At 47.9% G+C, this 26,021-nt stretch overlaps 1 protein-coding gene across 2 annotated transcripts in view; it reads right to left on the bottom strand.

Moving 5' to 3' along the window:
- Positions 1-26,021, bottom strand: part of ZFX (zinc finger protein X-linked) — a 606,526-nt gene that overhangs the window by 73,854 nt on the left and 506,651 nt on the right. For both annotated transcript variants that reach the window (XM_086934509.1, XM_086934510.1), the window contains one exon: positions 1,497-1,637. In XM_086934509.1, coding sequence (XP_086790635.1) covers positions 1,497-1,637 — 141 coding nt within the window. The remainder of the gene's footprint in view (positions 1-1,496; positions 1,638-26,021) is intronic.

Genomic DNA, 26,021 nt, shown 5'->3' with positions numbered 1-26,021 from the left:
TGTGGTCCTATGTAATTATCAGTGGCTGAGTTTAATTCAAGCATTCCAGCCGTCACTTTTTTCTACACTTCAGTGTGATACTCTAAGTGGGACCGGTATGCTCAGACATGGGTCCTGTGCACACTCTGCCACTGGAACCAAGCTATACCCAACTGATTAGCTGGAACAAGGGCAACAGTAGGGTGCTTGTGTTTTGGTTCAGTGAGAACCTAGCCTGGCAGTTCAGGCTGGACTGTTACCACTGGATCAGGTTCAACACTGATTTGCATATGGCTGGGTCCAAACAAAGGTGGGATGGTGTGGGAAATAGCACTGTACTGGGATGCAGCCCGAATAAATAACCAGTGGCAGAGGTTAAATTCAAGCATTCCATCCATCACTTTTTTGCATACTTCACTAATTACAAGTCAGGCAAGTGGAATTAAAGCATTGAATTCCGCTCTGCCTGATTATATGTTGGTAGATATTTCCACAGCCAGCTTTACCAGGTGAGGGAAAACTAGGCCTAATTTTTCCAGGCAGTAAACCCAGACAGAAAAATCACAAACTGTAGCTACAGTAGCCGCTGAGCCTCATTTCCATTTTTTCTGACAGGGGAGAATGCCATGCGCTTGCTGGAATAAATGAACTTCCCTCTAATACTTCCTGCAGCCTCTCCTTTGCCCCCATCCCATTCAGAGGTATATACGCATTCATTTACCACCTGTTGAGAGCAGGTGATAAACATGTGATAAACCCCACAGAATTGGGATTCTGTATGGTTTTGAAAACAAAAATAAATTGGTCCCATGTGGTAATTCCCAACTCCAGGGCGTTTAACTCATAACTGGATGATACTAGAATAAATGTACTGTTGGTTAACAGTAAATTTGCATACAAAGTTACCATTACCCCAGTATCATTTAAGTCGTAATCAGGGCCAAAGAGGTTAATCAGTTACTGTTCCATGCCCTACTCTACTAGTAATAGCAATGCAATAGTTACCCACATTGGTGCAAAAGTAACACTATGCCAAAACAAACTAATTTTTGTTGTGAAAAGGAAGAATAAACCAATGGCAGAAAAGGAAGAAGCATGAAAATACTGTGAGACATGTGGAATACGTTCCAGAAGATAATATGTTCCCAATAGTTGGGAATAAACAGGATCCAACTGCAAGTAATCGCCAAGGAGGAACACAGACTTCTATATAGGGAAACCTAGATAAATTAAGGAAAGATCATATTTTTGTGTCTAGCTTTGCTTGCTGTGGGGGAACCATGGGAGAGCAATCAGGTGAGATTCTATGATCAAGGGTATTATACAAATACTCCCAGCTGTATATCTGGCACATTGACAAGTATGACTGCAGATGAATGCTGCAAGGGTACGATTTGCAACCTGTGTTGACAGAACCATGCTGTGGATATGAGTTCCAAAGGCTTTGTAATCGGCAGACAAAAAATGTTAGATTAAAACCCTTTAAATTCAGGGACACGTCATTTCAGAGTACTCACCTGTTTGGAATTGTCGGTTTTCCAGCCTCCTCCTTTTTTTCGGTCTTTGTTTATCAAGTCTGTCTAGATCATCAGACTCGTCTATGTGCAAAAGAGCACTAGCAGTTCCATTCCTGTTCTCAATTCCATCAGTATTATTACCTTGGAACAATGATAATGCAGTTTAAAGTATGTACAAAAATTCTATCAATACCATAAGCTATTAATACAGATGTTTTCAGAACCAGTCCAGTACATTTAGAAATACTGTACACCATAAGGAACGGTGGAGGTCCCATGTTTTTACATTCACTGAGAAAAGTCTTACTGTTAAAAGAAAAGTGTGTATTCAGAACATAAATGACACTGACAAGACAAACTGGATAGCTGACAAAAAGCATTGTCGATGATAAGCAAATCGGTAAAACAATAAATAATAGGTCTAGCATAAGATCGACTTCAAGAAACACCATAAAGAACAAGCATTTGCAATGCAATAGGTCTCGCATTTACGCAAGTTTGAGCTATTGACATTGCAAATAACAATGCCTTTTTTTGTTTTCGTTTTTAAAACACAAATAAAAGGCATTGTCATTTACTGTTAATAGCTGAAACTCACATAAATGCGAGACCTAATGCATTGCAAATGCTTGTTAAAACAGTTTAACTAAAACTTGCCACCAGCCCGTTCCTCAAGGCAATTAATATGTGAAAGATGCGGTTTATCGGATACACAAATATGAAATGTATAATTTTTATTCCGTTTGAATTATGAGTACACGATCTATGGACTGCGATTTGAAACGTTTTGTATGAATATATATTGTATTTTTGTATGTTTTGCCTGATTAGTGTATATTACAATTTACCGTAATTTATTATATTACTTTACCAGACGGCTCATGTAGCAAAAGGAATTAAAAAGGTAGAAAACGTATATATTGTGTCCTTATGTATCTGCACTTCGTTTTTTCACTGCATTACATGGTCGGTTGTTCTTCTACGGGACATATTAACATCTTCCATTTAAAAAAAAATATATATGGTACAAGTCATATGTGGGGACCAAGTGCGCGCCCTGAAATTTGCCATTTCGATAGAGGTAGGCTGATAACGATTTTTAAAAAACGCATGGAAGGCGCCATCAGACTGGGTGTTGCCTATGTACAAAAAAAATCACACACATCATTCAAATATAAAAAAAAGCTAAATTGAAGAGCTAAATAGATACGAAAAATGGAAACGACTTATGGTAGGTAAGCTGGAACCATCCGATGCCCCAGTTCCCAAAAGTCCAGTCCTGGTTTTGCAGATCGAGCCGCGGAGCACTCAGCGAAGCACTCCACGGCAGAGAGGATGGCAGAGAGGACGGAAGACGAGTCAAGCTCTGTCACGGAGCTTGGGAGCTTGGGAGCTAGCGAGCGACAGAGGGTAGAACGGCAGAGCGATTGAGCCCCAGGTGTCCAGGTCCCGCTCCCGCTCACCCCGGGCCCCAGCTCCCGCTCCCGCTCCCCATAGCTGGTGCCAGCCCTTGGAGCTTGCTTTGGATCCGGAAAGCGATGGAGGGGGTAGAGCAGCCGAGCTCCGGTCCTGCTGCTGGTAGGCTCCTGCTCACCCCCAGCCCCCCCCCCCATATCCTCGTGCATTGGTCCTAGCGCATCGCAGCCTCGGGGCAGGCAGCTCTTGTGCGCTGACTGAACACGGGACAGCTTCCTGCCGGCGACAGTAGCAACGTGACTTCCATCCAAAAGCCTGCAGGCGCAGGCACATCGTTCAAAAGGAGAAGGAGAAAGGGGGGGCTCTTCACCAGCTCTGCTCCGCATTCTCTAGCCACATTTTGCTACCTCCCCGCTGTCAAGTGAAGTTTACTCGCTAGTGGAAAGTGGAAAGTGGCAGGCTTTGCTTCACAAGACTGGCAAGGCCCGCGAAGCACCTTGACCATGTACTGAGCACGCCGCGAGCAGGAAGAAGTCCGGAGCGGCCCAGAGGCTCTCGCAACCTCGCGACCCCGACCGCCACCTAGTGACCTAGCCCCCGGAGTGTACACAGGTTGGGAGGTGAATCAAGCGGGCGATTGCTTCCCTGTGAACCTGCGCTTGGGACCCCCGCCTCGCCCTGCCCAGCCTAGAACTCTGCTCCCTAGAGAAAAGCCTCTACCCAGTCCCTGAACACTTTCACCAGCACCCGCTAACCAGCTCTTAAACCCCCTCAAAAACGTCCGCCGCCCACGACTAATCACCCTAATGACAAGCGGAAGCAGGAACTGGCACTAGGCAAGGTGGAGGTGGAATAGTGGTGGTGGAAGAAGGGTGCTAGCGCATAGAGCTGGTGTGCTGTCGAGCCAGGAAAATAGAAGAATAGCAAACACTGGGAGAGACATTGAGAGGAACTTAGAGGGACCACCATGAGATCGGGAAGAGAAAGAAGACCTCTAACAAGGTCACCGTCCAAACGAAAAAGAAACGACACAGTCAAGTCAAGTCAAGTCAGAGAATTTGTATAGCGCACTACCTACCCAGAGGGTCTCAAGGCGCTTAGAAAGGGGAGGAGGATTATTTGTCAAATATCCACGTTTTAAGTTGTTTTCTGAATGCTAGGTGGTTCTGGGTGAGGCGAAGGTAAGCGGGGAGTGAGTTCCATGTCTTAGCAGCCAGGTATGAGAAGGATCTGCCTCCCATGGTGGTCTTGTTGATGCGAGGTACCGTGGCGAGGGCTTGGCTGGAAGAGCGAAGTTGGCGGGGGGGGGGGGGGGGGGTGGGGTGTAGAAGGACAGTCGTGAGTTGAGGCATTCTGGTCCGGTGTCGTAGAGTGATTTGTGTGCGTGGGTTAGCAGTCGGAAAGTGATTCTCTTATTGACGGGTAGCCAGTGGAGGTCTTTCAGGTGACCAGAGATGTGTTCGTTGCGCGGGATGTCTAATATGATCCTGGCTGAGGCGTTTTGGATTTGTTGGAGTTTCTTCTGGAGTTTTGCGGTAGTACCTGCGTACAGGGTGTTTCCGTAGTCCAGTCGGCTCGTGACTAGAGCATGGGTGACTGTTTTCCTTGTTTCGGTGGGGATCCAGCGAAATGTTTTTCTGAGCATGCGAAGAATGTTGAAGCAGGATGAGGATACGGCGCTGACTTGTCTGTTCATTGAGAGTGAAGAATCCAGGATGACGCCTAGGTTCCGTGCGTGGTCTGTCGGGATGGGTGCTTTTCCAAGGGCTTCCGGCCACCAAGAGTCGTCCCATGCAGAGGGGGATGTACCTAAGATGAGGACTTCTGTTTTGTCTGAGTTCAGTTTCAGACGGCTTTGTTTCATCCATTCGGCAACTTCTTTCATTCCTTCGTGTAGGTTAGTTTTGGCGGTGCTGGGGTCATTGGTGAGAGAAAGGATTAGTTGAGTGTCATCCGCGTAGGAGATGATGTTGAGGTTGTGTTGGCGGGCGATGGCCGCGAGGGGGCTCATGTAAACGTTGAAGAGGGTGGGGCTGAGTGAGGATCCTTGAGGTACGCCACAGATGACTTCAGTGGCCTCGGACATGAATGGTGAGAGGCGGACTCTCTGGGTTCTTCCGGTGAGGAACGAGGTGATCCATTCAAGTGCTTTTCCTTGTATTCCGATGTTATTGAGGCGTTGTAACAGGGTGCTGTGGCAGACTGTGTCGAAGGCTGCAGAGAGGTCGAGGAGGATGAGGGCGACTGTGTCTCCATTGTCCAATAGAGTTCGAATGTCGTCTGTTGCTGCGATGAGGGCGGTCTCAGTGCTGTGTTTTGCTCGGAAGCCAGATTGTGAGGAGTCGAGGGATTTGTTGGCTTCGAGGAAAGCGGCGAGTTGGTTGTTCACGGCTTTCTCGATGACTTTGGCCGGGAATGGAAGGAGCGAGATGGGGCGGTAGTTTTTGAGTTCGGTGGGGTCCGCTGTGGGTTTTTTCAGAAGGGCGGTGAGTTCAGCGTGTTTTCAACTTTCCGGGAAGGTGGCGGAGTTGAAGGAGCAGTTGATGACGTCTCGGAGGTGCGGTGCTATGACGGTGTCTGCTTTGTTGAAGATGTGATGAGGACATGGGTCTGTGGGGGATCCTGAGTGGATGGAATTCATCAGGCGGATTGTGTCCTCAGTGGAGATTGGGTTCCAGTCGTTGAGGGTGTTCACGGGGGGAGGATGTTCAGCAAATGGTTGGGTGGGTTGGTCTCCGGGTTGGTTGCCGAAGCTGTTGTGGATGTCTGCAATCTTGTTGTGGAAGAATGAGGCTAGGGAGTCGCAGAGGGCTTGAGAGGGGGTGATGTCGTTGGAGTTGGCCGAGGGGTTGGAAAATTCCTTAACGATGTTGAAAAGTTCCTTGCTGTTGTGGGCGTTGTTGTCAAGTCGATCCTTGAATGCTGTTTTCTTGGCCTTTCGGATTAGTTGGTGGTGAGTGCGGGTGGCGTTTTTGAAGGCATCCTTGGTGCTAGTGGTTGGGTCTTTTTTCCAGGCCTTTTCAAGGGAGCGGCAGAGTTTCTTGGACTTCTTAAGATCATCGTTGAACCATGAGGCCTTCTTGCTGCCCGGTTTGCTTTGACGTTTTTTCAGTGGTGCTAAGGTGTCGGCGGTGTTGGATAGCCATAGGGTGAGGTTGGCGGCGGCTTGGTTTGGGTTAGAAGAGTGGGCTGGGGTGTTTAGAAGGAGTGATGCGGAGATCTGGTCGGTGGTGATCTTGTTCCAGTTTCTTTGCAGAGTTGGTTGGAGGTGGTTGGTGGGTTTTGGCTTGTTGTAGGTGAAGTGAACGCAGCTGTGGTCAGTGCAGAGGAGATCCGTAGTGTGGCTGAAGGAGACATGATTGCTGGAGGTGAAGATGGGGTCGAGTGTGTGACCTGCGATGTGGGTGGGGGAAGTGACTAGTTGTTTAAGTCCGAGGTTGGCGAGGTTGTCCAGGAGGGTGGTGGTGTTGCGGTCGTAGATCTTTTCGAGGTGAAAGTTGAGGTCTCCCAGAAGGATGTAATCTTTGGAGGGGAGCGCGTGTGGAGTGATGAAGTCCGTGATGTCTTCACTGAATTTTGCGCGGGGTCCTGGTGGTCTGTAGAGGAGGGTGCCTCTGAGTGTGGTCTTGGGGTCGATGTGTATTTGGAAGTGAAGGTGTTCGGAGTTGGCGAGGTTGGCGTCAGAGCTGGTAGAGATGCGGATTGATTTCTTATGGACGATAGCGATGCCTCCTCCTGTGTGGCTGGTACGGTCCTTGCGTGTGATCTTATAGTCTTCAGGGATGGCAATGGTGATGTCTGGGGCGGAGGAAGCGTTCATCCATGTTTCCGTTAGGAAGGCCACGTCAGGAGAGATGGTGTCTAGTAGGTTCCAAAGGTCAATGGCGTGCCTGTGGACCGAGCGGGTGTTGAGAAGGATGCATTGTAGGTGGTTGGGGTCGGGAATCTGTGGTGTGGTCGTAGCGGAGATGTTGTCGGTGCCGCTGAATTTGCAGGAGTAGCAGGAGAAAGGTCCATGGGTGTGTCCAGGAGCGGCTTGGACGCAGTTGGGGGCGCGACCGGGGTTGAGGGCTAGGAGGGTGGCGGCATCGTAGGTGATGCGGGAGGGAATCGCAGCGCGAGGGGCAGGGGGTCTGGCGCTGGGCGCGGTCCAGGCGCGGACGGGCGTAGACGGGCTTACCTTTAGCGCACCTTCGGCGCGGATTGGGCGCGGTCGCTGCGCGTGAACGCTGCACGCGGGAACAGCTGTCATATATGGAGAGTGGAGGGGGAGGGGCGAGGGCTGCTCAGCTGGGAGGCGGGGCGGGTGTCCTCCGACCACAACAAACAACAAAATGGCAGCGGAGCGCTGGTGGATACGCGCGAGCACAGCCAAAGTTACAAACAAAGCAGATCAAAAGCGGCAATGCAAGTTATTACAAAGCACAAAGCGCTAAATGAGGCAGAATGCAGGAGATGGCGATGAGGCGCTGCACAATGATACCAGGTGTCGTCAAGACGCTGGGGAGCGACCACTCGGCTCGGGAGAGTAGAGTGAGTCACAAGGAAGCGAGGGAGCGGAGCGCTGTAAATGCAATGTGGGAGGGCTGCTCAGCTGGGAGGCGGGGCGGGTGTCCTCCGACCACAACAAACAACAAAATGGCAGCGGAGCGCTGGTGGATACGCGCGAGCACAGCCAAAGTTACAAACAAAGCAGATCAAAAGCGGCAATGCAAGTTATTACAAAGCACAAAGCGCTAAATGAGGCAGAATGCAGGAGATGGCAATGAGGCGCTGCACAATGATACCAGGTGTCGTCAAGACGCTGGGGAGCGACCACTCGGCTCGGGAGAGTAGAGTGAGTCACAAGGAAGCGAGGGAGCGGAGCGCTGTAAATGCAATGTGGGAGGGCTGCTCAGCTGGGAGGCGGGGCGGGTGTCCTCCGACCACAACAGTTTAGTGACACCAGACAAAACCAACCCAATATCCAACAGCATATAGGACAGCAACAACACAATCTTACTGAAAAGCAACCTTAACGGCACTAAAACGTGCTCAAACGAACGTTCGCCAACAGGCAAAGGACACAGCCCAGCCCCATCATCAGAGCTAGGCATTGCAAAAGAGCAAAAACAAACACCTAGAAGCAATAAAAGGAAAAACCTTCAAAACTAATCAACTTAGTAGGCCAGCCAATGAAAACAAAAAACAACTACTAACCAAAAATCTACACAAAATGTACTTTTCTAAAAAATCCAGGAAATGCCATCTACTCATCTAATGACTTCATCACAGGCCTACAATCCCCATTGCACCCTGCCGGCGCAAACAGCTCTTTGCCTCAAATACCAAACTACACAGTTGCAGAAATACACATGTTACCTACTCCAATGGAGAACTTGGGCCACATCAGAGGCACAGTAGGGGCTGGAGTAAACTGGGCACTAGAAGATAGAAGACCAGCGCCATCAGAAGGTTACCCCAGCCAAATTACCCCACCAACAGGGGGAGGCGATCAGGAAACAAACTTAATCAGACCATCGTCTGAGATGGGCACATCGAGCAAACAGGTCCCAGAGCCGTAAGAGCTCCCGGGGCACCATAGTTACAACACCACAAGTGGCCAGTTATCCCCAACTCATCCTTCCCTATTCAATCAGCAGGCAGAGGCCAAAAATGTTCAAGAAATCATATCACCTCATGCATACAAAACCCACTTATACGCAGAATCAAAAATCCAAGGTGACACCCTGGCTCCTGATATGCAAGAAATAAAAACCGACCCTGTAAACCTCTCCCCAACCCTGGCACACAGGGACTCATGCTTTTCAGACAGGGACATGACCTTCCTGGCATCACAAGAATGGAACAACCTAGTGGCATCATACAACGTCAAACAATCCACAAACAGCACCAGTGAAGAGAGGTTCCACCAGCCCACTGAGGGGACTAGAGACCCCACCAACACCTTTTGGGCAACCCTACTTAACACAATTCAGCTGTCGTCAACAGCACTTCAGTACCAATCTGACAAACTAGACCTACAGCTGACTGTTCTGCAAAGGCTAGCAGAGGCCACCATGGGGATAGACAGATAACTCGCAGATCTCAACGGCCTTATAAAAAGAGGACAAGAGGCAGCAAAACTAACTCAAATTAAAAGAATAAACTGCGTCTGCACACCAATCATCGATAAATTATCAACACTCCCCACAATGCTGGGTAACCTCTTTGGGGACTTAAAATCAAACATCACAAAGCTCCCCACAACCGAGGTTAGACCTGGCAGTCTAACCCCCAACAAAAGGCCACTAGGAACCTGCAACAACAATTACGAAGGTATCACGCAGGGGCGCCAACAACCAAAACCCAAAACTTCCTTAGAAGAGTCTCCTCAGAATACCTTAACCAAAGAAAGGGTTGTGCCATTGGCGAGCCCAAGGAATGCGCATGCCCACCGCAAACAAAAAAGAAAGGGTAGGAACAGAAAGTCGGCAGGAGAGGACTGCACGGATGAGAATCATCAACTAACCACATCGGGGGGCAAGGAGCAGCTAGGAGTCACTAAGCACTGCACGGAAAACCATAAATCCTTTACCTCCACATAAAAACTTACCAGACGCAAAGATACTAACCGCAGCTGATACAGGAACCCTGACACCCTTCAAAGAGAACACTAGCAAACAGACAGAGCAGAAGCCCCTCGGCCAAATAAACAACCCAGCGCCTAGCAACCCACCCGAACTGGTAAACGAAAGTCAAAGTGACCGACCAGTAGCAATAATGCAACCGGCCCCGGAGGTCGTAAAGCAGGCCCTAGATGAGTCTGCCATAGCCAATACAGAGTTTACAACTATCGACCTCCCCAAAAAATGCACCTTTCACAGTACCGAGGCCACTACCCACGAGCCAATGAGGAACTCCTGGAAACTAAGCACCACCAAAGCAGCTAGTGGACAGACCAAGGAGCAGCCTCAGGGGGTGAGTTTTAATTGCTGTGTCACAACAACCAAAACCCAACCCCCACACGGGGCTAACCAAAACGAGCTACATACACACCAGCAAACACCGTCCCCTGGGAAAATAGAGTCGGATATAATTCTCTTCATTTCTGAATTTAAATCTAGAGGAAGAGTGGACACCATAAACAGGGGCAACATTTTAAGGCTTATCAATTCAATCGACAAACTAAAAAACATCAACACAACAGATTTGCTTACAATTGAATTTCATTCAGCCCCTTATCCACATGGCAATGAAACAACAAAAACCACATGTATAACAAACGATGTAGCAAACTTAATTCTGGAGGAATCACTCAGATTCTCCGAGTGGGGAATAAAGCTCAAAGCAGGAACAAGGCCAGCCTATCCTACCCTGCTCCTTGAAGAAAAGAAACAAGAATGCTTTCAAAGAGCCAAATCAATACTGAAAGGAGAACGTAGTTACTCCCCAGGACCGGACAAAAGTCCACTACACTTGCAATATCTAATTACTCACCAACTTGAAACAATCAGAACAACAATAACACGGACTATACCTGCATGAGATACTAACTGACAAAGAGCATCAGTCCCAATCCTCAACTCAGCTGTCCCCCTCAAAATCAAAATATGCACTTGGAATATCAACGGCCTCTCAGTTAAACTGGAGGACCCCGAAATATCAAACTATTTAAAATCATTTGACCTGATCCTACTCCAGGAAACCTGGGAAGTAAATGATATACCACTGCAAGGCGACACAACTCAAATCCATCCGGCAACCAGAGGCTCCTTGTATGGCCACAGCTCAGGTGGCCTGGCGTCTTTCGCCTCAATATCAACTATTGGAACAATGGATGGAAGAAATAAGTGCAAACATCACCTCTTCAAATGCGATACAGGCACTAGCTATAACAACCATAAACAATCAGGTCACCCAACCGTTATACATCATAAACACATACATACATCCGAAGCACAGACAATCAGGGTCAAGGGAACTCGTCAGCGAACTGGCAAGACTCATGTAGGAAAGGGACATGGAGAACATACTTGTGGCAGGTGACTTTAACCTCTACCTCTTTGGACAAAAAACAATTGACAACATGACAAAGGAAATGGACATCGTGTGGGAAATCCCAAACCAATCCATTCCCTCACAAACATACAAAAAGCTCAATTCAGCTATTGAAAGACCTGGCTTGGCAGTTCGGGCTGGACTGTTCCCATGAGGCACAGGGTCAAGACTGATTTGCATATGGCCATGTCTGAACTGGGGTGGCTTGGTGAGCAAAAGAGCGATGGATTAAACCCAGATCTGTGACTGGGGGTGAATGTTTTGCCATTGTGCAACATTCCGTCCATCATCTTGTGTGTTTTGCTGTTCACCCTATGTGGGAAGGGGCCCAGACGTGGGTCCCTTGCTCACTAAGCCACTGGAGTCAAGCTATCCTGGCTGAAGACGGCTGATAGCCAGAAACCGGTCCTAGGATGCTTGATTCCGGTCCAGGAAAGACATGGCTTGGCAGTTCAGGCTGGACTGTTCCCATGAGGCACAGGGTCAAGACTGATTTGCATATGGCCATGTCTGAACTGGGGTGGCTTGGTGAGCAAAATAACAATGGATTAAACCCAGATCTGTGACAGGGGGTGAATGTTTTGCCATTGTGCAACATTCCGTCCATCATCTTGTGTGTTTTGCTGTTCACCCTATGTGGGAAGGGTATGCCCATACGTGGGTCCCTTGCTCACTAAGCCACTGGAGTCAAGATATCCTGGCTGAAGACGGCTGATAGCCAGAAACCGGTCCTAGGATGCTTGATTCCGGTCCAGGAAAGACATGGCTTGGCAGTTCAGGCTGGACTGTTCCCATGAGGCACAGGGTCAAGACTGATTTGCATATGGCCATGTCTGAACTGGGGTGGCTTGGTGAGCAAAATAACGATGGATTAAACCCAGATCTGTGACAGGGGGTGAATGTTTTGCCATTGTGCAACATTCCGTCCATCATCTTGTGTGTTTTATTGAAAGACCTCGAGCAGATAAACTTGAGAGTACTTAATGGACGATTTGCAGAGGACACATCACCAGTACCAACATATTTCTCCTCAAGCACTTCCTCACACCTCGACTTCCTTCTTGCGACACTACCATTGTTTGAAAAAATCAGCTCGTTTAAGGTAGGAGACAGCACCCAAAGCGATCATCTGCCACTAGAAGTAAAACTAGGTACGTCCCGCAGGAACAAAGTAGCGGAAAGAAGATATATCAGTACAGAGTATGCCCTCAACGATAGACGAATAAAGTGTAAGATTAACGAAGCTGAGGAATTATCAACCAGTGCAAAAACAATCATGCACCAGATATCTAGCTCAAACATAAACCCACTAAACGCCTGGGAAGACTTTGCAATGGAACTCGGAGCAAAACATGCTACAGAGCTAAAAATCCAAAAAGGGAACACATCACGGAACACACACGGAAAAGCAATAGCACCAGAGATAAAAATCATAAAACGAGAAATAAACCAGACTCTTAAGCAGCTCTGTAAAGATCCAAATAACGAAGTCCCACAAAAGGAGCTGTGCATCTTAAAAGCACAGCTAAAAAAGAAGACCTGGGAAAGGAAAAGGCAATGAACGAAGATCTCTGGTCAAAAATTGTACACAAGAGGGGGCGTGGCCGACAGCCGACGGGAATGGTCGCTTGCTAGCGCGACTCCCGACCCTTGCCCGACGATCCGCCTCAGTGATCCGTTCACACACAGGGGATTCCTCTCCCACTAAGGGGAACCCCGCCAGGAAACGACTGTGCCTGCTTTTGCGAGGTGCTGACCCCGTCCGGGCTCCCTGGAGGCAGTGTGACCCGAAATTGAGAGGTCCCCGGGGCCCCGTAAGATGGTGGCCGCGCCGGAGTCCCGGCCGGCCTTCTAAACGGCCTTGGCTGGGCGTGGCTGGACCCGGATTAGGATCGGAACCCGTTTCGCCTCCGCGCCGCCCATCGGACCTGCTCTCTACCCTGCCGGGACGAGGCTGGCCCCCTGAAAGATCCCCGAAACTGTCCTTGGCCTGTGGGGTGTGACGCTGTGGAGGTCCCTCCCGTGCCGGGGAGCCGTCTATGCGACGCCCCGGCTTTGGGGCCTACCAACTGCCGAGCTCCGACCTGCCCGCGTCCGGCTAGCTGGACCCGTCTTGCCGCTTCGCTGGCCGTCGGACCTCCTTCCATCCTGCTGAGGCGGGGCGGACCTCCGGTTCGTGCGTTGCAACAACTCTGGGCCCACGTGAGGGAGGACAGCAGGGATTACTAGCGCGCCGGGGCGCATTTCAGGCGACGCCCCGGCTTTGGAACTCTTCATCTCTGGAGCCCCGGTGTGCTTTCCTTTTGACCAGCGAGGACTTGTGGCCCCCCGCATATGACCCACGAGCAGTGCTTCCTTTGGAGCAGCGGGGGGTGTGCCCTGGGGACCCTGGCGAGTCCCTGCTTTCGCCGGCCCTGCTCCGGGCCTACTCAGTGGGGCTATATCTGGATCTGTGGAGGCCACCGGAGGCCGGGACGGGGGTCTGACATCCCGGAGGTGAACTGGACACCTATCTAACGTGCACGCTGCGCCTGGCCCGTAGCTTGACCCTGTCCTACGGAGGTGGCGGCGCCCCTGGTTGTTGTGCCCTTCAATGCCCTGGCACTTGGCGCCTCCATCCAACGCTTGGGGGGCGACCTTCCCCTCCTGAACATAGCAGCATCATGGAGACCAGGTACATACAGTTGCGCCATAACGCAGATTGGGCCTGAACTCTTCTTGAACTCTTTCAGAACTGCCCCGGGTTTCTGTAGGTATGGGTGCACAAGCCTAGATACCTGGTCTGTGACTAAACACCTGTACAGTGATTCTGCGCTACTGATCAGATTTGTGCAGATGATTGGAGGCTACTCATGCCGTTGTGCCTGGTAGGACGATCTGGGCATTAACAAGCAGGCCCTGAACACGCTACACAGCGAAGGGAGTTCTGAGCACATACGCAATATGGGGAAGGACCGCAGTGGTAAAAGGACTCAAAACAAAAAGATTGATAACTACTCCCAGGCAGTTCGAGAAACCAGCTAACTTACGCATGAGGTGCAACCTGCGGATAGCCAGTTGGGAAAACCCTAAATGTCTGATCTGATGGCGGCTTTCCAAGGTACCCGAATGGAATTGGTCACTAAAATAGACTTGGTGGCCCCTGAGGTGAATCTGCTCCGGTGGATCTTTGTGGAGTGACTGAACTGGTAACGCGAATTGGAAAGTGGACTACGGTGGTGAAACAAAAGTCGACACAGCAGAGGAGGCAAGCTGGAAGAAGCAGACGTGCTGGCTCCCTGACACAGATGGGATGCATTGAGGTGTGCTCAGATGGCACACTCAGAGACATAGAGGTCCTGCCAGCAATAAATGACCCCCAAATGGATAGACAGAGTGGCCCTGACTATGGCACGGACAGTACAGATGGGGGCCCGCCATGACTTCAACTTGTATGGTGCGCAGTGAGTAATGAAGGGATGATGTGCCGGAGACTTATGTATTGTTGGACCATTTTATAGGTTGTCAAAATGTTGTAATTTGAAGAATAGTGTTGCAGCTGGTGTAGGCTGCGTATCTCACATGATACAAATGCAAAGAATATGTGCATCTCTCAGTGTCGGGGTACAGTAGGTCTCAACTCAGTGTATGTTTGTTCCTTACTAAACAGCATAGGGTAAGGTGGAAAGCCTAAAGATGCTGCGGTGTTGCAGGTATTTTCCTCCTGCAACTGCTGCAGAGTACGGATCTCTAGCATAGCGTATTATTTATAAGACATTGGGAATGGGGCAGGGCTTGAAGGTTCATGGGCTGCTAGTTGCAAGGTGGCGGTTTTGCAGTCCTGCCCAAGGGGTGGGGGTAGTTGGGGAATGAGTTAGTTCTGTTTATGTTACAGTTTTAAGGGGAGTTAGCTCATATGATTGGATTGTGAGATGTGTGGCATGGCAGTGTTTATTGGTGTGTCCAGATCTTGTGCCGACCCTGCATGACACAAATGATGGCTGGTGCACCATTTAAATTCCTGACATGGAATATCAGGGGACTGCTGCAACTTAAGAAACAGTGGAGCGTGTAGGCTTACCTTAACCCAGGGATGTGTAATTTCTATAGCCAGACGCCCAGGACATATTGGTTGGGGTCAAGGGCAAAAAGTTTTCATGTGTATTTTGTCCTTGGGACAAGTAGGCTCAACCCCCTGCAGCACAAACCCTTTGGGTGCCAGTTTGCAGTACCACATTATGGATCAGGGAAGGGAACTGGCTGCAATTAAGGTAGTATTTGTGCCCATATGTTAATGCTGTTCAAACTTGTATTTATGGTGAATTAATTGAAAGCCTTTATTATTAGGGTGAGCACTCTTAAGTAAATGTTGTAAGCTCCGATTGCACTAGGTAGGTCTGAAATTGGTGGTCAGCTTTTTAGTTTTGTTAATGTGTGACTTGTTTTGGCCTGGTTTTTGTGAAACCTTATTGGTGTGGGAGCTGCCGGGCCCTAGCCATTGTAAGAAACATTGGCAAAAATAGTTTTTTGGTCTCAAAAAGCACACACTGCCACAGTAGTTACTGGAAGTGAACAAAACTACTTTATGTGCAGATATGCTTCTTGAGAAAGAGCAGAATGCTGTCACTTAGAGTGAAGCCAGCTGATACAGACAGAATTATAATAAACACAAAAGGTCACAGTCAACGCCAGACCATATTAGGGGCCCAATTATTAAAGGAAGTCAAAAAAGTGCACCCATGGTATATGTCCTTGCATTGAGTGCTGCTATACAATACAGTTTTTGTGAATTCCTATGAATTTACAGAAGTAGGACAATAAATAGTGCTCCTAGAAAATATTTGTGAACTGCATTTTAGCTTGGGCAGATATGCATGTGTAGATATGCATTAGAGTGTTTGCAAGTTCACTTTTTCTACAACCACTTTTTTCCCAACACTGGAAAAAGGTTTACGTCTGCCATTTTCAGGAGTACATTTTCATCATTTCTCAGTATGTGAAAAGATTAGAGAAGAGTTGTTGAAAACCCTTAAAACATGCAAGTGAGAAGGTTTGCACAGACTAAAAAGGGCAAACCAACCCTGAAACTATTGCTTACCACTACCTTCAGCCCCAGTATGTAGATCTGCGGAAACGTGGCAACATAAGGGGATTCCAAGTATTCAAACACTACTATGGTATGAGCCCTGGCATAATCAGAGAGGCTAAATCAGAGCTCTTCTATAATGATATTGCCGCCATAATCTGTTGCTGCACTACATGGCACCAAAGGGGCAAGTGGATTGTGTTACAGGACAAGTAGATTTATGAGGCAACCTGTCCAAATTCCACACCCCTGCTTAAATGATATCACGTCTCTGATGCCTTTTTAACCGAAACGCATAGTTGGTATGTATGAGTTACCAGTTTACGTAGACGATGGAGGGGGGCAATTATTTGCTACATCATACTCCCATTATGTACAGGGCGTCATGATTTGGGTGGCTCAAGGGGGTACAGTTCCAGTACAGGGGACATGTACTGGACCCCGAGGGTCACTTTGTTGTTCTGTCTGGAGTCCTGAATGGGTGGGAAGGCTGCTTTGTGAATGTGTATGCTCAACAGTTCTTCACTGACGTGGCGATGGCCGCCAACCCATCTCTGAACACTGACATGGTACTGGCAGACGATTGTAATTGTGCGCTTGACAGAACATTAGACTGCGAGCCCCCACGGGCAAACACAAAACCTCACATGACTGGCCAGCTGAGAGAATTGATGTAGAGCCTTGGCCTGCTAGATATGAGGAGGAAAGACACCCAAGTTCCAGAGTATCCTCTTGTTATACACCTGCAATGGGTACATATGATGAACTAGAATACTGCTTTCTTACCTCGGGGCTTACTCAACGAGTCCAAGAGGCAGCCTATGTAGCACGATATATATCTGATCATTCTCTACTTTTAATAACCTGGCAAGAGGACATGTATGCCTCGAGGTGCTGTTATGGAGTTTGTGGGACTCACACACAGGCTGACATTCACCCTACCTGGCAGCCCTGCAGAATCTCGACCACCGCGCCAGCACTCTACCGCTCTCCCCCGCCGCCGCAGTTGTTGTCATCGCGGCCGCCGAGTGGGGGGAGCGAGGAAGGGACTACATTTCCCAGCGTCCCTTGCTGGAGGACGGGACGCCCACAGCAGCGCCACTTTCCCGCGCACGGAGGCGCATTTAGAGGCGGTGCTACTGCAGAGGAGCGGGGGACTCACACACAGGCTGACATTCACCCTACCTGGCAGCCCTGCAGAATCTCGATCACCGCGCCAGCACCCTACCGCTCTCCCCCGCCGCCGCAGTTGTCATCGCGGCCGCCGAGTGGGGGGAGCGAGGAAGGGACTACATTTCCCAGCGTCCCTTGCTGGAGGACGGGACGCCCACAGCAGCGCCACTTTCCCGCGCACGGAGGCGCATTTAGAGGCGGTGCTACTGCAGAGGAGCGGGGGACTCACACACAGGCTGACATTCACCCTACCTGGCAGCCCTGCAGAATCTCGACCACCGCGCCAGCACCCTACCGCTCTCACCCGCCGCCGCAGTTGTCATCGCGGCCGCCGAGTGGGGGGAGCGAGGAAGGGACTACATTTCCCAGCGTCCCTTGCTGGAGGACGGGACGCCCACAGCAGCGCCACTTTCCCGCGCATGGAGGCGCATTTAGAGGCGGTGCTTCTCCCGCGTCGCGGGACGCGCCCGGGCAGAGGGCCGTCTGTGGCCAAAGGAGGCCGGGCTGGGCCACCCCAATAACATCTGTCACCGATAATGGGTAAGCGAAAGAAGGCAATAACTTTGGAGGAGGGTGGGAAGAAAGCCAAGGTTCCAAGACACTCCAACTCTATTATGACGTACCTAACATCAGTGGTGGGAGAACTAACAAAGGAAATTGCAAATGCTGAACTTGAACTGGGCTTGACAGCTACTCCCCCATTAACCACCGTCGCACCTTCCCCTACAGTGCCGGGCAACTCACCCGCAATATGTACTCCCCCGGCACCACTTTATCCCATTGTGACTATTGCGACCCTCCCGCCCACATGCCTCGTAGTTGAGGAATCTAGCCCAACCCTCCCAGCCAGCCAGCCTGATCAGAGACAGCAGACCACCACACCCTTAACTAAGGGACTACTGGATAACAACGTTGACAGCGCATGCCTACTAAACACAACAAATGATTTATTGGGTAATAAACTGGAGGACCTTTTTGTTTCCAGGATTGAACCACTACTTGTGGGGATAGCAAAAGACATTGTGGACACCTTGAACACTTGCCTAGAAGGTCTGCTTAGGAAATGCGCACTAATTGACAGACTTATTAATAATCCCCCACCCAACATGGCCCCCCATGTAAACGCGAAGTGCCCCAAGGGTGAGGTTCAGAGGATGGAGGTTGGGAGGGTGGAGTCGGTAGAGGTACCATGCGTGGTTCTACAATCCCAGAATAGTGGAGGGGCTATTAACATTCTACCCCCAGCCTTGGAAGCATTGCCTCCAATTATGGAGGAGCTGCCATGCTCACAACTTCCACTACGCATCCCCGACCCCGCGAGACCCTCTCATAGTAAATATAAACTTCATTTACCAACTGAAGCGTCCCCCTTGGTAGCTGTCTTTATTGGGGTGCCTCCTCTAAGGGAAGGGGAGGTTGAATCCTCTATGGACCTAATGGCTAAATCTAAAAAGTGGTGCGCGGACAAATGTTGTGGTAAGAACATCGCAGATGAGATCATATTTACAAGGAGGGTGGGTTGGATTGGCAAACATCAGAAATCCACACAAGGAGACTGCGTGGTCGTTAACTTTAGTAGGGCTGATCTAGCGGATAGACTTTTTTGGGATGGTTCTGACATATCCTTAACGGACCAACTAAGACCTGTCCCGCTGGGCTTTTTCTACCCTCCACCAGGGCGCATGTTGCATCTCAGAGGCCCTGGGACTAGTAGGGGGGGAGGGCGCGTACCCTTAGGCGAGGGCAGGTTTAACTCCCATGCACTTCCACGACCCCTGCGGTGCCCAAATACCCCATTGACTAGCCAACCCTGTGTCCACCAGAACGCCCAGGAGGGTCCTGCATTGGCTATTGCTAACCGCTTCGCTCCCCTGTCAGGTTTGGAGGACACAGACTGACTATCTGGTGACCCCACTTGCGCGACAGAAGAGGTAGGGAGCAGAATGATTAATGAATGTAAGCTATTAAGCTGGAATGTGGCGGGACTCAATTCTAAACGTAACGACAAGGGGTGGATGAGTTTCGTTTCGGGCATAACGTTATCGCCCTTCAGGAAACCTGGGAAACATCAGCTAATTTCTGGATGGACGGGTTTACCAGCTTTGCCAAAGCGGCTACCCCTAGCTGTGCTCACAGAGCCAAGGGGGGTCTTTTAACTTTATTTTCCCTAGAACTGAAGGGTTCCCTAAGACAGATCAGTACTGCCTCGCCCAACATCCTTATTGTAGAAAGGGAAATCAGTCCCACTAGGAGGACCTTATATATTAATTTTTATAATTCAGGGAATAGGGACAATAGCGATAGCAATGTTGCTAGCTTAGATGCTGTTTTAACGTTAGTCAGTCAGAATACACATTTCGATGCAGAGTATATACTGCTGGGTGATTTTAATATCCACCCCTGTAAGCTAGTGTGCGGTACAAGTAATAAGGAAGGGGGTGAAGGCGCCGAAGGTCCCCATTTTGAGCACACCACACGAGGGGAGGAGCTAGAAGACTTTTTGGCAAATTTTAACCTATGTGAACCGGAGGGGGGGTCCAAGAATAGCTACCTTCACGGGTACCAACCAGGGATCTATAATTGACTATATTTTTGTTACACCAGACATCCTAAATAGGGTCATTTCCTACTGTACAGTGCCCTCTCACTATAGTGACCACAATCCCGTATTACTCGAGGTAGCCTGGGGAGATTATATGGGGCCAATCCCGGGACCAGCTAGGTCGGAGCGCACCTTGCGTACCTCTGACCAGGGCAGAAGAGTCAAATGGGCTAAGGTGGTCCCGGAGAACTTTTATGCGGAAGTTCTCCCGAAAATTGAGACTCAGGTGGCAGTGTGCCAAAATCCACACGCCCAGGACTGCGAAATCATAGGGGCGTTTGAGACTATCTGTGGGCAGGTGTCGCAGGATCTTCTGGCTAAACCTAAGAAGGGAGTGCCAATTAAGCAGCGCTGGTTTGACGCCTCCTGCTCAAACGCACATAGGTCTCTGATGACAGCCCTGAAAAAAACACCTAGGATAAGGGATGACATTGTCAGATTGAGGAAAAATTACAAATTAGCCATAAAAACCAGACAAGAGAACATCAAACGGGAAGCTTGGGAGAGCCTCCTTTCCGTAGCTGTCCTGAAGGACAGCCGGAAATTCTGGGAAGTAATTAAACAGCCATTCTTCTCTGACCAAAATAATGAGGCTATGGACTGCGTCATCCCAGACGATAAATGGCTGGACCATTTTAAAAAGGTGTATGGGGATAATGATCTGGTAGGTCAAGTTGGGTCCCTGATGACTTTGGATGCCACTCCTATTTATTTTCATAGCTCAGAGGTGGAGAACGCTATTTTGGCTACAACTAAGCACACCGCTCCGGGCCCTGACGGGGTGCCGGCTGACTTCTTTATACATTCCCCCAAGCTATGGGCGGGGGTTTTGGCCAATGTCTTCACTGCCGTTAATGGCAACCCCACACCCTCCTCTTGGGCCATCTCTACTATCGTCCCTATTTTTAAGAAGGGTCAGCGGGATGATCCCGGGTGTTACAGGCCCATATCCCTCTTGGACTCTGCAGTAAAGATCTTAGGCAGAGTCCTCTTGTCCAAACTGAGGGATAAAGTAGAGAGTTGTGGAGGGTTGGCTGAGATCCAGTATGGGTTAAGAGAGAAGAAAGGTACAATCGAGCAGTGCTCTAACTTACACCTGCTGATTTCAAAATACACGGTGGCCAAGGAGGGGTCCTTGTTTTTAGCATTTATAGACGTCTCCTCGGCCTTCGACCTGGTGAACAGGTCTAAGTTATGGATGACCCTGCTGAAGATGGGGATTGATGAGGCATTGGTTAAATTTATGGCGTCTCTACACCAAGAGCTCTTTGCTGCGGTGCGGGTCACCAACGAAGGAAGGTGTACGTCCCTCTTCAAGTCCATGCGGGGGGTTAGGCAGGGCTGTATATTAGCCCCCCTGCTTTTTACCATCTATATCAACGGACTGGGCGCCTATCTGGAGGAGGTTGAGGGTGATGTTCCGCGTGCAGGAGCAGTTAAGATCCCCGCGCTCCTGTATGCGGACGACGCCGTGCTGATTGCGCGCACTGGCGTTTGCCTTCAACGCTTACTAAACGCCTTTGGTACATTCATGGACCAGCTAGATCTAAAAATTAATACAAATAAGTCGCATACTATGGTTGTGGGTCGACAAAGTAGCAAGAGGAAAACAAAAAATTTTGAATGTAAGGGCGAGGTTGTCGCCAGAGTCTCCACTTTCCCCTACCTGGGGGTTCTCTTCGACCAGAGAGGATCCTGGGGACCTCAGGTGAGGGCAAAGAGGTTGGCGGTGATTAGGTCATCGGCAGCCCTCATGGGTTTTGCGCGCAGGTTAGGCGCTAGGCCCATGGAAGCGCTTTTGAAGATCTATAAAAGTAAACCAGTCGCCCTGGCCTCATATGGTTCACCCCTTTGGGGCTATGTAAACCTGGAACCAATTCAGAGAGCGGAGAACAGATTTATACGGACCCTCCTGTCTGTTCCTCAGTCTACACCGACTTATTCCATACATATGGAGGTGGGCTTGGATTTCCTCACTGATGGGCTGAACATGGCACCCCTGATCTTTTGGTTGAAGACCTGGCTTAATGAAGATCTGCCACTCAACCATAAGATCATGGCTGATGTTTTGTCTTTAGACCACTTTAAAAGGATTCCATGGTTGGCCTATCTGATGAAGGCGTTCTCTGATCTGGGACGACCAGAGCTCTTTACTTCCCCCCAGGACATTAAGATTCAGGATATTGATTTTGTTAAAAAGCAATTCATGGGGAGGGCAAGAGCATGTCGTGAGGAAAAGGAATTAGCGAAACCAGCAGTGAGGAGACATTATTCACTTGTGAACTCATTTGCATTAGCACCTTATCTTGGTTTCATCACGAATCCATTTCACAGGTTCCTTCTAATTAAGTTCAGGTTTAATTTGTTACATTTTTATTTGGGCAATTTTAAAACATGGGAAAAACCTGAACTAGCCCCCCCTGTAGTTGTGATCATTTTCCACCCAAGACACCATGCACTTTGTTAGGTTTTGTGGATTTTATTTAGAGCCAAGAAAAAAATACCTGGTACCTGTTTTAAAGGAGGCTGGCTTCACACAAGTGAGACCAGCCCTGCTCTACTTACAATTACATTGACCACCATACGTACTACTTTTTGTATGGCTAACTTCTTGGTGGCTGCAGCTAGAACTAAAAAACATATTTATTAGACCAATGGCCCTCCGTTAAACTGTGTTAATCAAGATGTGAGATCCTGGTGTATTACTAAATGAACTAAAAAAATTGTCTTTTTTCTTTTATCAATCCCACGCACGCTCTGATTTGCTTGTTACTGCAAATGATTTGTAAATAGTTGTATTGTATATATTTTAAAGTGTATGAAATGTTTTTATTTCTTTGTATGATTTTTAACTAAATCGAATAAAGATATTTTGACTGACTGTGTGCCGAAGTGTTGACAGACCCATTGTTTACAGCTGTAGTGCGGGAGGAACTCATTAATTATTTCCAGGAGAACTGGGGTAGTTCAAATAGCAGGGCACACAGCTTGGATGCAATGATGGTAGTGCTTGGGGGGGGGGGGGGGGGTCTGCTTACACACCACATATGGGATGAAATAACAGTTGGTGCGAAACTTAGAAATGAATGAGGCCAGACTTTGACCTAGAAGGGGTGCTCCAGAAGCAACTCCATAAGCTTGAGGAATAGAGACGCACCCGTAGTGCTGTGTTTGATGCCTGGAGCAAGCTGGAAAAACATACATCTACTGCATTCCAGCAGAGATCACATGCTGAGGAGGACAGGACGGGAGTCATGGTGGCAAGAATGATGAGAGAACAGGAGTCTTGCAAGCCAATTTTGGCCTTACGGGATAGTGGAGGTAAATTAGTTAACTTCCAGGCGGCTATAAATTAGGTATTTAAGGTTCATCTGGAGATGAATAGTGCATAAACCTGATGTATCCAAGGTGCATAGCATGTTAGACTCTGAGCATTATACCAAACTTGCAGACTATAGAGTTTTGTGCCATATCACATTGTTTGTAAGTATTACAGTTGGAAATCTGCAGTGATGGCTAGAAAGGATTGAACGTATCAGTTTTGGGGTGAAGCACTAATATACATTCGATAAGTTTTTTTCTATATTTTTTTGAAGAAATTAAGTGGCCAACCAAGTCTGGTATTTCATTTGGGATATACCACTTCAAAGATTTCATTATATTGCTTTTTCAAATAGTGAGTTTTAGCCTAATTTTCTTAGTACAGTATTTCAGTTACTGCTGGATTGGAGGCCCGAAATTTAACTGTAACTATGTATACACAACTTTGGCCCTGTTTACGAGTAAACAAAAATTGCCAGGGAGTAGTTTTGCCTCTGTGTAAATCAGGTACTTCGACTTGCAGGTTTACCCAGATGCAACATTATAACCCCATTTGATTATTTAAACTTGGGAGTTTGTAAAGATAGATTAAAATCCCGATTTCGGGACCTACATACAACTTTTATTTTGTTTATAGACTAGTATTTATTGGAAGAAAAATCATGTTTATAGTGACAAAAACAAAATCAAATATAATATAAAATGTAAGTAAAACCAAAAGCGCTAGAGCGAGTTTTGGAGCAGGGTCCATTAATCATATCTCAAAAGTAATTATATTTCAAAAGTAAACCAGCGGGCAGAGGCTTTCCGGGCAGATGATCACACAAGTGTTATCAGCCACTTAAAGGACAAATTAAAGCCATCAGTGAGGCGGTGTATTATCGAGCTACTGTGCTTGGACAGCAAAACACCCATGATTTTGTACCGGACAGAAAGCTCGGAGTTAAAGGGAACTTCGACAGTTGCCCATCCCATTTTTGTTTTATAACCACTCACATTACGTTACTTTAAAGCTACAACGTCGTAACTACTGAATTACAGCAAAGCAATACATGATTAGATACTTGTATATTCAATGTATAGCTGTATTACAACTGTTTATAGTTGTCTGATAACATTTTTAAACAAACATTTGCAATGCAATAGGTCTCGCAATTGTGAGAGTTAGAGCTATTGGCATGGGAAATGGCAATGTCTTTTACCCATGTGCTTAGGTTTGGAACAGAGGGGATTTATGTGGTGTAGAGTGGAATTATATGGGTTGGATTGGACTTCTTAGTTGTGGAATTGTGTGGTGTGCAGCGGAAACATGTGGATAGTAATTATGTGTTATTGAGTGTATTGGAATTACGTGGAGTGGCATTGTGTGCTAGAGTGCAATTATGTGGAACGGTGGTATGTGAATGCGAATGAAGAGAAATTTCTATAGCGAAAACTTAGCTACAAAGTAAATACACCTATTTACAGACTGAGGGCGTTCACTAGACTTATTACTGCCTCACAAGGGTAGCTTTTAGGTATGTTTTCTATTGCAGGGCCCTACAGTTAGAAAGCAGTGATTTACACAGAACCAATTTCCGTTAGCTAGCACTGAATGTGAAATGCTCAGCTTCTTTATTGCCCATCTTTTAATAAATTGTGGATTTATTTAAAGCACTGTTTACATATTGAAGAACAGTTCAGGAGAGAAAGGCAGAGGAGGTATTTTGCAATTTTCAGCCTGGAAGCAATTAATAAATGTAAATATCGATTTTCAAGACTTTACTGAGAAATGGTATGTGGCATTTGTATGAATTTTAAATAAATGTGTGTGTTTAATGTATAATGTAGCAGGGGCATCTCAAAGATCACAAGGTGCAGTATGTAGCATAGAAATGATGCGCAGGACCAGGTTAAATCGGATTACTGAAACTAGGATGTGATGGGGGGGCTACTCTGAACAGGGCTGGGCTATACACCAAAACGTTCCGCTGGTTTACATCTTTTTACTGTTTCAAACACATTGAGATGAAGTGATTTGCCCAGCATCACACACCAAACTTGTCTAAGTGACAAAGCAGTGATTGGACATCGGATCTCCAGGTTCCCAGCTCGGGATAAAGACACTAGTCCGTATCTCCCATTTCAAGCAACTTTCCAATTTTACAAAGTTTGGGAGATCCGGTGACTGCGGCGAATTAGCAAGTTCTCTTCCAGTACAGGAAAGGAAATGTGTAAGTTTCAAGTATTATCCCACACACAAGGCCTTAAGGGTGAGCGTCAAAATATATTGCATTGTATGAATAGCAGAGCCAGCTGTTCCTTTCTGTGCATGGTGTTCTTGAGCTGCAAATTTGAGGGACACATCAGCATGATTAAGCAAATGAGAAATTGGTATCCTGTTACACATTTCACATCCAATACCGTCATTAGGGCTACAGTGGCTACCGATCTGTGTTTTAAAGTGTGTATTTGTAGTGAATCGATTTTCTACACAAATCTTATCAAACAACTGCATTATGCGCACTATGTGACAGAGGTAGATATTAGTTTTGCCTTGCATTGTTACTCTTTTCCAAAATATCCCTTTTCCTCTGATGGGCAGGAATGTTTATGTTTATGCGGTTGCTGTTGTGAAATAAAAAAAAAAAGACGCAGTATTTAATCACAGATAATTATCTGCTTTCGAGTTAGTAGAAAGACATAAAAGTGCAAGTGGGATCTCTTTTCCTAAGGCATCATTTTGGGAACACTGCACTTCCGGGAGAGAGGCGATCCCATTTGCACGTTTATATCTACAAACTGTAGATATAAACTTTTTTTTCTATTTGACAACAGAAACCCCATCGCTCTCAAAAAACAAGGTAAGATTAAAGTATGTGGGGGCGTGGCTTGGGGCGTCAAGATGGCGGTCGCACTTTAAGAGTGC

This window comes from Lissotriton vulgaris, chromosome 8 (assembly GCF_964263255.1).
Source record: "Lissotriton vulgaris chromosome 8, aLisVul1.2, whole genome shotgun sequence".
Taxonomy (NCBI): Eukaryota; Metazoa; Chordata; class Amphibia; order Caudata; family Salamandridae; genus Lissotriton; species Lissotriton vulgaris.
This window is presented reverse-complemented; position numbering and strand designations above follow the sequence as displayed.